The sequence below is a fragment of the Eucalyptus grandis genome, chromosome 5 (genome assembly GCF_016545825.1).
Source record: "Eucalyptus grandis isolate ANBG69807.140 chromosome 5, ASM1654582v1, whole genome shotgun sequence".
In the NCBI taxonomy this organism is placed as follows: domain Eukaryota; kingdom Viridiplantae; phylum Streptophyta; class Magnoliopsida; order Myrtales; family Myrtaceae; genus Eucalyptus; species Eucalyptus grandis.
The window spans coordinates 42,912,328-42,928,300 of NC_052616.1; the positions used below are offsets into that span (position 1 = coordinate 42,912,328).

Sequence of the window (15,973 nt, forward strand, 5' to 3'; positions counted from 1 at the left end):
ACCTACAGTAGCTCAATTGTACCAGCTTATGCCACGTATTTCTTGAACTTAGTAGCCCCATAACATCTGATACAGAAAGACGTGTGCACTGATAGACGACTATGGCTTATGCTCAAAGACTAGTCCCAGGATGTGGGATTGACATCTCTAATTGGAGGAGCTCTAAAGAGTTTTGGTGCTATGAACTTGAAGTGAGGCTCTTTAGGAAAGAATTAAATATTTCCGGTTAGCCTAATGTAGTCGGCAGTCCCAGTTAAGAGGCCTATTGGGGCGCTGCCATTCCCTGTCCATTCCCAAAATGGGCCACTCGTGAAGTATGGGATCCCGGCTCGTCCGTCAAGTTGCTGGAGGAATGTCTGGAGGTAGTCCACATTCAGGTCGATCCGGCTTTTATCGGAGGTTGCTATGGCTAAGGGTCTACGGTCGGTGATGAAGCTTTCAACTCCCACCTTCGCAAAAGGATTGCCTCTTCCCTCTGTATCATTTTGGCCGAATGTAATGAACGCGGCGGCAGCTACCACAGCTTCCACAACGTGGTGCACCCCGACCTCTCTGCTGAACCGGGGGTCCGGAGTCCAGGGTGCAGTCAACAACCTCACATGCGAATGGATAGATTGCTTGTGTTGATTTCAGAGCAACCACAAAGCAAAGAGCTCAGATGAAATGATGATTTTATGGCAAAGATTCATTGAAAGAGCCATCAGTTCAGGCCTCATTCTTGCAAATAATGTCCTATCATCTGTGTCATAAGCGTTAGCCTTAAATTCAATGGCATTACTTCATAACTTTCAGTTACCTTTTTTTTTTACACGCAAAAAAAAAAAAAAAAAAAAATTATCACATTTGTCAATCGTCGTTCAACTTCATAGGCCAAATCAATCAGCCATTAAATCTTCCCTCGTTGTTATTAGCTCATCCATTGTTAGAGGTATGATCCTCAGTGTCTTGCAAATGGAGGTATTCATGCGATTCCATTCAGTTGGCATAGTTCTTAGGATCTTGTTCACATTCTCTTTATTGGTAAATGTCTTTCGTTGATCGGCAAGACCATTTACTATCTTTGTATACTTAGTGCTCATCTCAGTGATAGTTTTGTCATACTTCATTTTGAAGGTTTCACACACTCCCAAAAGTTTGTTTATCTTGGTTTTCTTGACTCTATCAGTGCCTTGAAAAGTCACTTGAAATCTGTCCCAAATCTTTTTAGCTGTAGTGCAAGTTGAAGTACGATTAAACTTAATAGGAGATAAAGCACGGTATAATAATGAATATAAAGCAATAGCATCTAAAGCATGTCTCCTCGACAATTTTTCAAGAGTTATCATGGCTTGTGGAGTTGTTTAAGCTATTGCAAATTGCTTACTACCATAAGATGTTATCGATGCGATTGCTCAACGGGTTGAGCACCTTTAACCATTTTAAACAACGTCCCACATTGTTGGATTTCTAGATCTGATATATGCTTTTGTCTTTCACTTTCGAGTAGCAATAATTTGTTCCATCAAAATATGAAGGCCTTGTTGTTAATTGTCCTTGAGACTCCTGATGGTATGGCTCTTTATGCTCAACTTCAAAATATATGAGCAACTTGCTATGATACCAATCATTATGGCTAAATATGCAACACAAAGGGGTGAATTTGTTCCATCAAAATAAAGTTTGTTGATAATGTCAAGTGTAATGTGCTTATATTAAATAAAAGTGGAAATAAATGAAGAAAGATAGAAGATTTTGCAGGCAGATATTATAGTGGATGGGCATAAATCAAGCCTACATCCACTCTCATAAACTAACAGCCACTAAAGGTAGGAACCCACTAGTAATATTTTGAAAGGTCATAACATAGCCCGTGCTACTCCTACTCAAAGCTAATAGATCACACTACTAATCCCAGGCACTAATACAACACTCGTACACTTCTCAAAAGAGACTACAATTAGTGAAGCACTCTTAGTAAAAGAACTTCACACTCAATGATACAACAAGAGTGTAATTGTGTCAAAATAAAGTTTTCTTAGTTTGTTCTCGCATTCATGTCTTCTCTAGTGTGCATTGATCTTCTCATATAATCTTTAGTATTTAAGCAAGTCATTAAATAATCTTCAAGAAGATCAATTCAGACATTGAAGATAATCAACACAATTATTGAGAGATCTGATTGCCCATACAATCAAATCTTCCTAGTGTAGTATCATTTTCATGGATCGAATTATCTATATTAGATAAAAAAAATCTTTACCACCAAATCGATTGACAACTAATTGGATTCTCCTTCAGGTATTTCTTCCAAAGTTGTCTACTACTTTCTATTAAAATTTCCGAGGTTTAAATTTTTAGTCAATGGAATATTTGGCTTTTCAAATCATAGTATATAATCCCATGACTCGCATTTTCTTCTCAAGTGATATAAGAACCTGCTTCTATCAGCAATACGTAAGTCTATTAAGGCTTCCTGTAGTAGTTGATTTATGTAGTCTTCCATTTCATCTTCTTGAGTATTAACCAAGACTGCATAAATACTTCACCTTGTTACGGTACCTCCAGGTCCCCATGAACTTCTTGTTCTCTAATTTGTTCACTTTCATTAAGGTTCATCTAGCTATCATCAGTCTATCACTTTAATAGTTCAAGTTCTAATTGTTGGGGAAACTACTATGCTATTTTGAAGTTGATTAAATCATTAGTCTATATTAATATTTGATAAATGCATATATTGTCTTGTCTCAAGTTGAACTAATGCAAGGAGAGCTTTATCAAATAGAACCTAGAATATAATATAAAAATCTGATGATGGCCGTATGGACATTAATAGAGGTGAACAAGTTAGAGAACGGGAAGTTCACGAGAACTTGAAGGTACCATGACAAGGTTTACAACTTATATAGTCTTGGTCATAATCAGGAAGATAAAGAGGAAGGCAGTACGTTTATAAACTATCGGCAGGAAGCCTTGATAGATTGTTGCGTTGCTGACAAAAGCGGTTCCTTATATCACTTGAGAAGAACATAGGGTGTCTTATGATTATAAAAGGGAAAATAACATTATAAGTGCTATAACTTTTGTACAATGCTCACTTAAGTGTCACAACATTTTTTTTCTAATCACTTGAGTGTCACAATTTTTGTACAGTGCTAACTTGAGTGTCATAACTTTTTTGCCCAATCACTTGAGTGCCATAAATTTTAAAAATGTTCATCACAAATGTCATGCCTTGTAAGATTTTCAACACTCTACATGAATGTTTTTTAAAGTTATCACACTCAAATGATTGATTTAAAATTGTGACGCTGAAAACATTTTCTTATAAGTAAGTAGTCAGAAAAAAAAAAAAGATTATGACTCTCAAGTTAGCGCCATATGAAAGTTGTGGCATTTATGCCTTACAAATATAGTTTTCACTACATTGGAAAATCATCTAAAGGTTTAGAACTAAATTCATAAAATTAAAAAGTTTAGAATTAAATTGGCCGTCGTATAGCAGTTTTAAATTTTTGGGCAATTTTTCCTGGTATAACCTATAGCATAAATGTTACTTACGATTAGCATCCGCGTGGAATGCCCATCCGATTAGGGACTGATAGGTTATGCTAGATTCTAGATTACCTTTGGGAAGCATCCCCATGACTACATGACAGATTTTTCTATTCACTGCATGCTAACGACTAAGTTTGAATTTCTAGGCATGAGGCGTTGGCCTAAGGATGATCTATTCTTATCAATATTCAGAGGTCTTGAATATAATTCCTATCTTCTTCCCTTCTTCCACTGAAATTACCCATACATATATATGGGCAAAGGAAAAAATTAAAAAAAGGTAGAAGAAAATTTGGCAATTCTTTTTGTATTATTAAAGCCACATACATGTATTCACCCTTGATCAGTTAATAGGTCTATTTTCGGACCAACCGCGTGAGAGCCAGATCCGCCAAACTCGCCCATGACAATAATGGCAGAATCGTGGCCATCAATCATGTATATCAAAAGTCAAAGCTCATGTACGAGGTCAGATCTCTTAAAGAATAATGGCCATAAATCATATTATATCAAAAGTCAAAACTCATGTACGAGGTCAGATCTCTTAAAGAATAGAAAGAAGAAGAAGATGTAAACAAAGACCAACATCGAGTGAGGAAAGAGGAGAAGACTAAGATAAGCAGTAGATGGTCAACAAAGAGCAGTTGTTTCGAGCAGTTGCTATCTGGGCGAGGTGAGAGATGGGGAAGTCAGACTCGATTGAATCCTATAAGAGGGTGGATGTGGGGTTACGAAGGTCTTCGCACGAGCTTCAGCTTTTAGGACGAGGGAAAAACTTGTGTTCTTCGACAGATGTAGGAAAGAATCGAAGCTGGTCGCAAACTCGTATCTCTTACCGTGAATAGAATGTCGCTAGTGGAAGGAGGGGGCGATGACTATACGCAAGACGGAACCGTCGATCTCCGTGGAAACCCTGCCTGTCGATCCAAGCGAGGCGGATGGACCGCCTGCTCCTTTATCGTTGGTACTTTCTCTCTCTTTCTCTCTCTCTCTCTCTCAAAAGGATGACTAAGAATATATACGCAAGCCCTCCTGAATGTAATACAGTAAAGGCACTATTCCAGGTTTCCAAACGCAATGAGGAGATTCCTTCTGCTTTAAATTATATATGTCTATAGACAAAACTCAGCACCTGAACTTGACTAACTCGGGAAAATAATTTCTACAATAGAGAGATTTTGCAGGTAGTAGATAGTGAAGAGAGCCAATAACACCTCCTAACAGAAGAGTCAACCCATAAATTGTCATTTGTCACGCCATTTATGTCCCTAATTTCAGCTTTAGTCTAATCACAGACAGTGAAAAGCTAGCTCCTTAACATTAACTCCAATCATAAGGACAACATTTGAAGCATTTATTTGACCCATTTCTTCTAATACTTAAATTTTTAGAATAAGATCTCACAGTAATAGTGAGGGAAATTGTTTGCCTCTCTTCTTATATATTTCTTTTCAAACACTTTATTTGCCTCTTATTTTATATTTCTATGTTTAGTCTTGAGTTAAAAGTCCAACCTTTACATGAGGGAAATTGCTATAATATTTTGATATTAAATCACGCATTTATCCAATAGTATAAACTTTTAAAATAGTTAGTAGTAGTCCCATAAAATTTTACAAGCTTATTCTGATCATGCGCCTTCAACTAGGAAAAAAAAAACACAATGGCGTCTTTATTGTCAATTTCTCCATCAAATTACATAAGCCCACGTGTGCTTTCACTTTCCTTCATTTTCCATGATTTTATGGTCATATATATTTTCCTTTAGTTTAGATTGGACTCAACATATTAAGAATTCATAAGTCAAAACCATTGACCCGAAAGGTGTCCCTAAAAGGCTCAAGGAGGAAACAGATGGGAGAACCATCCTGGGGTGGGAGACCCCATGCTGTCCTCCGTATTCCCTCTCTGTCGGGAAGAGAAAGATAGACAAGGAATTTGGGGGCCTCACGGTGGAGAGGGTAGACTCCACGTCAGGGTTTCGGCACTGGCTACCACCGGGTAGGCAGGTATAGTAGCCTCCCGCGCCTGGGGTGAGTGAGGGGAGGTGTAATGCCTCCAGCTGCTGCAGCATGCCTAACGGCACTGTTACTAAACCAACAGGCAAAGCGGTAGTTCCCCCGGTTTAGTAACACAGTGCTCTTAATGTATCCAATAAGTGGGTTTCACATAATTTGACCTAAATTTTCACGATATTTATTAGTTATACATAATTTTCATTAGTGTGATGAAAAACTAATTTTCATTAGAAAGATTAGTAAAAGACTGTCGAGTCATGGTACGTAAGATTTCAGAAAATTATTTTCATATCGCACCTTTGCTTTGACCCGTTGACTAAATGGTGCAGTGTATGAAGTCTTCGAGAGGATGGCATACTACGGAATTTCATCCAACCTCATCATGTACTTGACCAAGAAGCTTCACCAAGGCACGGTCGAGTCGGCCAACCACGTCACCAACTGGGTCGGCACCATTTGGCTGACTCCCATCCTCGGCGCGTACATCGCAGACGCCCATCTCGGCCGTTACTGGACCTTCATCATTGCGTCGGCCATCTATTTTGCGGTATGTGTTATGCAACATCACCCTGGAAATGTATCTCTTATAGAGAGTCGTTATCGGCTCAACATGTGAAAATCATGCCAAGCTAGCCCGAAAATTCAGCACTACGAACTTGTTACACTAGCAAGCATGTAATCCAAATCGAGTTGACCCAATTTAGTTAATAATCGAGCTCGAATTCACTCAATCACTTTGAGATCAGTTCAAGTTTGAACTCAAATTCTTAAAATACAATGGGTCTTTCTTAAAAATGTATCATTTATCTATTCATGATAGTCGCATGTGTGTATGTAAATGCAGTTAAAAACGTGTGAATTAAGCTTTGAGCTATTAGTATTTTAAAACTTGACTCTAGTGAAATTTGACGTAAAAAAAAGAAAAAAAGAAAAAGAGTACGAGTGAATGGTGGGAAATGCTCGACTTTTTCCTGACACCAAAGACTTGAAATTTTGACCGGACACGTGGAGGATGCCCAATGCTTCCAAATGTCTGGCATGACAAGTTATTTAGAGCTTATAGATAAACAATGAGTAATTTAGTAATAAAGACAAGATATGATTAGCTAGAGAATACTAAAGTCTATGGATTAAATTTAAAAACCCAGTAAAAGACTTATTACGGCATTTAGTAATTGTAAAAGAGATCTTAAATTATGAGAAAATTGCTCAGTAATAGGAATTAAGCCATGTATTACTCCCAAATCAATGTTCCTAATTATCATTTTTTTAGATACGTGTAATGTGGAGAAAGCTTCTTATCTTATACACCAATTAAAATTGGGTTATTTTTCTTTCTTTAACATATTATATAATCACTTAACTGAAATGCGATTGAGTTGCTCGTCTTGGAAAAGATTTTTTTTTTTTTTCGTCATGGGTGAGACAACTAACTAGCTTACTTCATGCAGGGCATGTCGGTGTTGACCCTGGCCGTCTCGCTTCCCGGACTGAAACCGCCTCCGTGCTCGGAAGCCAGCGTCAACAATTGCAAGGAGGCCTCCACATTGCAACTCGCCGTCTTCTATGGTGCGCTGTACACGCTGGCGGTCGGGACCGGTGGGACCAAGCCCAACATCTCGACAATCGGTGCGGACCAGTTCGATGACTTCGACACGAAGGAGAAGGCCAACAAGCTCTCCTTCTTCAACTGGTGGATGTTCAGCATCTTCTTTGGGACCTTCTTTTCCAACACCATCCTTGTGTATATCCAGGACAATGTGGGCTGGGCTCTCGGGTATGGGCTTCCAACCCTTGGGCTTGCGGTTGCGATTGTGATCTTCCTCATAGGCACCCCTAGATACCGGCACCGGGTGCCTGCAAGCAGCCCGTTCACGAGGATGGCCCAGGTCATCGCAGCCGCTGTGAGGAAGTGGAAGGTGCAGGTCCCGAGCGATCCAAGGGAGCTTCATGAGCTCGACCCACAAGAGTATGTTAGCAAGGGGAAATTCAGGATCGACTCGACACCAACCTTGAGGTAGTAATTTGCTTCAAATTCCATTTCTTCTGTGTTCCAATCTGAAATGTTGATACATCAGCTGTCCATTGAAATAGTTTCCACACAATGGGCGATTGTTTGGAATACATTAAATTTATGTCTTTCATTCTGTCATGATTTAGCTACAAGTTTTTATTCTATCCATCATTAGATGAAATGCTAGTTTCCAAAAGTAATTGCTGTCATCAAATCACCATCACATGTGTTTTCAAATCAAATTGGTCGATAAAATCGTAAGTAGATTCCTTAATTTTATAGTTGTGGCACACATGATAGTGTACCTACGGAGTAAATTGGTGGCAAAAGGATATTATCCATGGACAATTGATTGCAACAAGGACGTGCAGCAATTGAACATTGCGTGGTTCACTCTCGATGCAGATTCTTGAACAAAGCATGCGTCCAAACTGGCTCGACTTCTCCGTGGAAACTATGCTCGGTCACCCAAGTCGAGGAGACAAAACAAATGTTGCGGATGATCCCGATCCTGACCGCGACTTTCGTCCCGAGCTGCATGATAGCTCAAGTCAATACCCTCTTCGTCAAGCAAGGAACTACCTTAGACAGAAGCATCGGCAGCTTCAAGATCCCCCCGGCAAGTCTAGCCGGATTCATGACCATATCAATGCTTGTGTGCATCGTGGTGTACGACCGCATCTTCGTCAAGGTCATGCGAAGATGGACAAAGAACCCGAGAGGCATCAGCCTTCTTCACAGGATGGGGATCGGCCTTCTCCTCCACATCATGGTCATGAGTGTGGCATCGTTCACCGAGAGATGGAGGATCCGAGTGGCTAGGGAACACGATTTAGTCGAATCGGGAGGACAAATCCCGGTGACGATCTTCATTCTGCTTCCTCAATTCGTGCTCATGGGAATGGCCGACGCATTCCTGGAAGTAGCGAAGATCGAGTTCTTCTACGACCAAGCGCCGGAGAGCATGAAGAGTCTGGGCACGTCTTATTCATCGATCACTTTGGGTATCGGGAACTTCCTCAGCAGCTTCCTTCTATCGACGGTCTCGCACCTCACCAAGAGGCACGGCCACCACGGGTGGATACTAAACAACCTGAATGCGTCGCACCTTGACCATTACTATGCCTTCTTTGCAGTGCTCAACCTCCTGAATTTTGCATTCTTTCTGTTCGTGGCAAAGCTCTATGTGTATCGCGCGGAAGTCTCGGATTCGATGGTGGTGCTCAAGGAAGAACTGAAAGTACATAACCTGGAGGCCGCGGTGCCATAGATCTGGCTAAGTCAAATGCCACATATTGGAGTTGTGTCGATGAGAAGATTGTGAAACAATGCTAGTAGCCTAAGCTTTACTTTGTGAAGAATACCTAGTGCTTGTACGGCTCTTCGAGTCGTCGCTAAAATGCGTGCCTTTACATTTACATACAGAAGATGATGACAACCATCAACCAAATAAAAGTTTATCGGTTTTGGAACCCTACCTTTGGAAGTTGTAAAGTTTTCTACTTTATGTATTTCTTTCCCTACAAATCAAGTCTCCTACAATATACTCGAGTATATAAATAATCATCAATATTTTAATGAAAATATGTAACAATTTCTATCTCAATAATGACCATGACAATGTTGATGCTGATCTATCTTCACTCAACTATTCTGATGGATGATAAATTGCTAATTTCAGCTGCAAAGACAGTGACAACCTCAATGGGAAAATTTCTCCTACTGCAATTACCAGCAACCCAACATAATTTTTCTCTATGATATCCAAAATAATAATGCACTACTAATTATCTGTTCCAAATCAATGACACAAGCTCAGTCGTCCTTCTTTTTCGTCGTCTGTTTCTATTTGAAATATTCATTTCAATAGCTGATTCGCTACTCGATCGTTCATGTGACACAAGACATGCATTATTGTTTTTGGATCTAATATACTCAACCATTCTGTTGTCAGAGCCACAGATTGTTTTTTCCTCGTCTCATCGGCTGCATTCTCGTCAATTTTGATGATAACACTGCCTTTGATTGGCCTCTCCTCCCGAGATGAACTGTGAGGGGTTTAACGAGTTTGCAACCAGGCTGGGAACAATCCTCTTGCGAGGTGAAGGTTGCACTTAGCTGCGCCCTCCCAAACCCTATCGATGACAAATATACAAAGGAGACAAGGAAACAAATTCAATATTGAAAATTGGTGATCATGATTGGTGTCGAGATCAATCCATTTAAAAGTAACATGCGACCAAATTTTTTCAGTCACTCTACATCTGTGGGGTCAAGGAATTTCTATCCCATACTAGATCAATTCCCAAGTCTAGTCCAAGAGAACACGAACGAAGCCCTTGTGTGCCCAGTCACTATGCAAGAGGTGAGGAATGTCGTGTTCCAATCGGAATCTACAAATGCACTAAGGCTTGATGGACTCAACGGCTAGTTCTTTCAAGATCACTAGGAGGAAATCAAAGGGGATATGTTCTAGAAAGGTAAAAAGGTTATTTGATTTAGGTAACCTCCATCCTGAACTTAATAAAACCCAGACTACCCTTATCCCCAAGGTCCCAAACCAAGAGAATTTATCCTAATTCCATCCCATTAGTTTGTGTAATTTTGCATACAAGATTATTTCCAAGGTCATGGCAAATTGTCTCAAATCTTGGCTCCCTGAGATTATAGTGGTGGAACAAAGCACCTTTGTTAGTGGAAGGCAAGTCCAAGACAACATTATGCTAGTCCAAGAAGTGTTGCATCAACTAAAGACCACAAAAAGGAAGGAAAACTTTGTGACTTGATATGCAAAAGGCATACAATCATGTGAAATGGGACTTTTTGGAAGCATGGATGAAGAAAATGGGATTTTACGAGAAACAATTTTCCTTGACAATGGCATCTATAAAATCGGTGACTTTTAGTGTTGAGTTTAATGGAGAACCACTAGATTCCTTTTAGCCAATGAGAGGTATTCGACAAGGTGACCTTCTATCCACCCTACTTGTTTAAAATTCTTTCTAATGTGCTGTCTCACCTTCTAAATAAAGTAGTAAGAGAGGACAACATCTTAGGAATTTAAGTTAAACACGCGTTGCCCCACCTTATCTCACTTGTTGCGGATGATGCAATGTTCTTTCTAGAAGGGAAGATTAAGGAGTGTTGGAGTTTTGCTGCAGTGTTACATCAATAATACTTTGCTTCTAGACAAGGTATAAACTTAAACAAGATAGGAGCTTTCTTCAATCAAGGATGCCAAAAATCTTTGAAGAGGAACATAGTTACCGAGCATAGAGTTCTTGTAATAGATAAAACTAAAGAGTGAACAAACAATGCTGGTTCTTCAGTTACCTAGCATAGAGTTCTTGTAATAGATAAAACTAGAAAGTATTTGGGTATTCCATTTGATTGGGATAAATAAAAAAAGGAAATGTTTTCTTGGATTTTGGTCGAAGGGTAAATATGCCATCAGAATCGTTCACATTTGATATATTATGTTCTCATTTATGCTCAGAAATGATTTTAAATCTTCACTAATGAGAGAAAACTCTGTTCAATAGATGAAATTCGAAAGCATTTGGTAATTATATAGAATTTCTATTCCCGGAATAAAATTGCCGGCAAAAAAAAAAATCAGGGTAAATATGGGTACATTTGATAATTTCTTTCATTTTTTCTTTTTGTTTTTTTTCTTTGTTTTCTTTTTGGCTCTTTATTTTTTTATATTTTTGCAAACAATGGACGTTAAAAAAAGATGCTTACCGAACATAGAGTTCTTTGTAAATAGTTTTTATTCCATTTGATTGGGATAAATAAAAAAAGGAAATGTTTTCTGTTTTGGCAAAATAGATGAGTTTTTGAGTATTCGAAAGCATTTGGTTTTTAATTATAATTATATAGAATTTCTATTCCCGGAATAAAATTGCATTTGGTACGATTATAATTTTTTTGTGACTTAAAATTTCTTTTAGTTTTTTAAATAATTTTATTGCATTTTTATCTTCTTATAGTCGGTTGTTGGACTCGAGCAAGCCTTACCTAGCCATGATGAGGCTCGAGTTGTCAAGGCTTCACCTCACTGGCTACGCCAGGGGCCAGCAAGGTCATCGATTAGAGGAAGGAGATGAGGAAATGAAGAAACGAAAAGAGGAAAAAAAGAAAAAAGAAAATGGTTTGGGTTAATTCTTGAGTTGTTCCTGAATATAAATAAGCAACTCTTTTACACTTCTTGATTCAATTCCAAATATATTTTCTAGAGCAATAAAATTACCAAACGTAGTTTTTTTGTTTTTTTGTTCTAGGGAATAAAAGAACATAAATAGTTACCATTTGGCCGGTTATCAAACAAGGCTTGAGAATAGTTACTAGGTACATTTGGTAACCATTGTGTTTCCAAAAATAATTTATACTCAAAAATAGTTTTTTTATTCTATTCCCTGCAAGATTTTTTGGACATTTGAATGCATTATTGCATAAAATTTCTATTTCTAGAATAGAAAAACAACTAGAACGCGTTTGATATGACTCAAATTTTTTTGTGACATAAAATTTCTTTTAATTTTTAAATAATTTTTGTGATTTTTTTTTTTCTTTTCTCCTTCTCTTCTTCTTCCTCCTTTAGTTGTTTGTCGAGCTTGACGATGGTTGGCGACTGGCTAGACGAGGAAGAAGAAGAAAAGAAAATGAAGAAAAGAAAAAAAGAAAGAAAATGGCTTGATTCTTGAATTGTTCATGAGAATCAAGAAATAACTTTTTCTATTTTTTAAATTAATCTATTTTTGAGAATATATCTTTTTTGTGGGAATAGAAAAATTAGCTAATGTTACTAAATGGTTTTTTCTTTTTGTTGTTTTGAACAAGAAAATAATAGAAATAGCCAAGAATTGATCAGTTATCAATAGGCTCTTCGATGCCACACACTTTCTACTTCTCCACAGAGTGTGTACTTATCAGCAAAAGGTTATCTGACTCTAATGAGGATGTTGCCTAGATCTCGTAGAGAAAAAACTTGAGAGTTTTAACCAAGGCAAATGTCTTGACTTGCTCGGCCAGGCACTTTGACCATTCACCAGCTCTCCATCTCGATTCCTGAAAACGCAGCTAAAAGTTCTATTCGTCGTTCCTGGTAGGAAGGATCCACCGATGTCAATTTTGAGGGTTTCTTTGATCGGGCCTCTCCAGATCTGTGGTAAGGGGTTCTCAGTTGTCTTGGCCTTCTTCTTGACCTGACACAACTAATGAAGGATTGATATTCTTCCATGGCTGAGCTAATTAGGTTCTGTGGGTTTGGCTTTTGACGGTGAAAAACAGTGTTATTTCCTTTTTTCCAGATCCGCTAGAGAACTATAGCCAGAAGGCTGAAGCTTGTTGAACTATGGTGGATACTTAATATCCATTCATCAATTTGGCCAAGACCATAAGGCGAAATGGGTGTCTGTTTCATAGGCTCTTGCCAAAGTCGATGAGTCCAAGGGCATAGCACGAAGAGGTGCTATGTGGTTTTTGGGTATTGCTTGAATAAATCACAAGTTACGTAGTATTGACACTGACATTGACACACGACACGATACACCAACACGTCGTTTGTAAAAAGAAAGAGAATTCCGATACGTTGAGATGCGTTGTATATTAAATGTATATTTTTATATATACATGATAATTTTTCATTTTTATGATAATTTTAATTAAATTAATTTAATTCAAATAAATAAATAAATAATAAAAGAGACAATAATGAATTTACATTAAAGACATTAACCCACAATTTATTAATATCATTCATTGTTTCAATTTGATATATTCAACTTCATTCCAATAATCCATAAAATTGGAGGAAGAAAAAAAGTAATCCATATTCTAGATTTGTGTGTTAGAGCGTGTCAAAAGAAAAGAGAAAAAATAAACTTGTGGGGTAAATTATGTGTCACGGGAGGTGATAGTTAGAAGAGAAGAAGACTGTGTTTGTCTTCTTTTCCCTTTTATTATTATTATCTTTACATATTTATATTTTTATTGATTTTTTTTAAAATTGACTCCATACGTGTTGAAATCACATCTTGGAATTTTAAACTCACGGGTCGGAGAATGTAGGGAGAATTGACCAGGTGTCAAATTTTTCGACTGTCGCGACCTACCCTCGGGGGGAGGGAACAGGTTTAGGGGTATTGCCCAAAGGACGGACCTAAGGCCCATGATTGGGCGCGAGCGCTCCCAAGCCCATACCCCGCGTGACGTTGGGATATTCTTAAGAAATTTTGCACAAAAGGAGTCGCCACTAGCCTATTGGGGTCGGCTAGAAACCAAGCGAGGCATGGGAGTATACCTCACTTCCTACGTAACCAGAAAATCTAAGTTCGGGGACTTGATTACACTAATTAACTAATTAGTGCCCTTTCGGTACCTAATCTTGTTCATTTTAACAAAATGATTTTTGGCAAGCAGTTTGAATTGATTTTATACTTATCCACTAACATGTGAGGTGATCATGCATGTGCGCGATCATTAAAGTAATAATCACAACTACCAAGATCCTAATTGCCATAAAATTAAACACATGACATCAAACATAATTAGATATATAAATTAAACATGCAACATAATTAATATACGAGCACATAAAGGTCTAATTACACTAAAATGACAATACATGGCAAGTCCTAATCAAACTCCATCATTTTTTGATTTTCGAAATTTTTAATTTTTTTTTTAAATTTTTTTAAAGAAAAATAATTAATTTTTAGTTTTTTAAATTTTTTAAATTTTTTAAAAAATATTTTTTATTTTTTTTTTAAAAAAAAAAATTTTAAAAATTTTGGATTTTCGAATTTTTTTAAATATTTAAATATTTAAATATTTTTAAATTTTAAATTTTTTAAAGAAAATATTTTTTAATTTTTAAAATTAATTTTTGATTTAAAAAGGTGAACTGGGTCGGGTTCAATTCGACCCGACCCGGTCAACGCGGATCGGGTCCGGCTGAGACCGGACCCGAGTTCGGTCCGAATGGGGCCGGGCCGAATCAAGCCCAAGTTGGGAAGCAAGGCCCGACTTGGTCGGCCCTTGCTTGGCTCGGATTGGGCCCAACCAGCGGGCCCAATCTGGTCTAATACTTTTTATTTAAAAAAGAAGCCCACTACCTAAGTTAGCCCAAACCCAAAGGCACATGGCCCACTACGACAGCCCATGTGGATAGAAACCCTACCCGGTTCGCGACCGTGCCCGACCCGGTTTTGGGCGGAAACCTAGGGTTTGCTTGGCGGCGCCGACAACGGCGGCGGCGGGCTTGACGGCAGGCGGCGCGGCGGAGCGAGGGGGACGCGGCGGCGCGGCGAAGCGGGAGGCGGAGACGCGGCGGCCGGCTCCGGATCTGCCGTCGGGGCGCGGCGTCGAGCTACAAACGAGCACGGCGGGTTGTCGCGGGCGAAGGAGCATCGGACGAGTAGATCACGGGCGGAGCAAGGGCAGCAACAGCTTTGCGGGGATCTCGCGGTTTGCAAGTGAGGCGGAGCGCGACGGCGGATGGCGGAACGGCGACGCGGCGTCCAGCCAGAGGTCGCACGAGACGGGCTCGCGGTTGAGGGGAGCAACGGCGACCGGCGAGACGGCGGTTGCGGCAGCGTCGCGGCTCCTAGCAGCAGGTTGAGGCGGCGAGGCGGCTCGGACGGCATCGAGTTGAGGCGGTGACGGGCGAGCGATGGCACTGACTGCAGCGAGGGGCTCGCACGGCGTCGGGTTGCGGCTAGCGTCGGGTTGAGGCGGTGAGGAGGGCAGCGGCGAGGATGGCGTGCAGCGGCGCCGCCGCCGCCCTCCTCCCCCTCCGTTTCTTCGGATCTGGGTTTCGGGGTGGACGGCGACGAACGGTAGGGACGACGACGGCGAGTCTTCGACTCTCTCTCTCGCCGATCTCCTTCTCTCTCGTTCTCCTCCCCTTTTTTAGTCTCCTCTCTGTTCTCTCTATTCACTGTCTTCCTCGCCTGCTTCAGATCTGGTTCTGGGCTTATGGTGGCGACTCGAACGGAGGACAGCAGGCAGGGGGCTCGGCTGGTTGCTGGTGTGTCGAGGGGTCGAGTGGCGGTGGCTCGGACGACGTCGTGAAGGAGGGCGGCGGCTCGTGGGTTGCTCGACTCGCCCCTTTCTCTCTCGAACTCTCCCACTTGCCCTTTACGCATTGCTTCTTGACGCGGCGCCTTTACTCCGATCCGGGCTCCGGTGAGACAGCGGTGGTCGCGGTTGGTCGGGGGGCGGGGTGGAGAGTACAGGCGGCAAGTCCTCTCCGACTCCCCTCTCTCCAGCGAGCTTCCCTTTCTCGGTTCCCCTCCCCCTCTGTCTTGCTGTGCTCTTTCTTTTGTTGTCGCTTTCTTCTTTTTTTCTTTCTCTTTCTCTCTCTCTCTCGAGTTCCCTTGTGCTTGGTCTGTGTATTTCTTTT

The 15,973-nt window shown here is 40.1% G+C and overlaps 2 protein-coding genes and 1 long non-coding RNA gene across 3 annotated transcripts; 1 reads left to right on the forward strand and 2 right to left on the reverse strand.

Annotated features, from left to right (window-relative positions):
* Nucleotides 1–212: 212 nt before the first annotated feature.
* LOC120293917 lies at nucleotides 213–2,595 on the reverse strand. Its single transcript, XM_039313727.1, has 2 exons — nucleotides 2,539–2,595; nucleotides 213–617 (listed from the first exon to the last, which is right to left on the reverse strand). Exons 1-2 carry the CDS (start codon nucleotides 2,593–2,595, stop codon nucleotides 213–215), a joined length of 462 nt encoding a protein of 153 aa, XP_039169661.1.
* Nucleotides 2,596–4,380: 1,785 nt separating this feature from the next.
* On the forward strand, nucleotides 4,381–8,836 carry LOC104446903 (protein NRT1/ PTR FAMILY 5.2-like). The gene is made up of 4 exons (XM_039313728.1): nucleotides 4,381–4,498; nucleotides 5,882–6,099; nucleotides 7,004–7,569; nucleotides 7,972–8,836. The coding sequence occupies exons 1-4, from the start codon at nucleotides 4,381–4,383 to the stop codon at nucleotides 8,834–8,836; spliced, it is 1,767 nt and encodes a 588-aa protein (XP_039169662.1).
* Nucleotides 8,837–9,217: 381 nt separating this feature from the next.
* On the reverse strand, nucleotides 9,218–14,831 carry LOC108959570. Its single transcript, XR_005551662.1, has 2 exons — nucleotides 14,750–14,831; nucleotides 9,218–9,701 (listed from the first exon to the last, which is right to left on the reverse strand). It is a non-coding gene; the product is annotated as an uncharacterized LOC108959570 (long non-coding RNA).
* Between the last annotated feature and the right edge of the window lie 1,142 nt (nucleotides 14,832–15,973).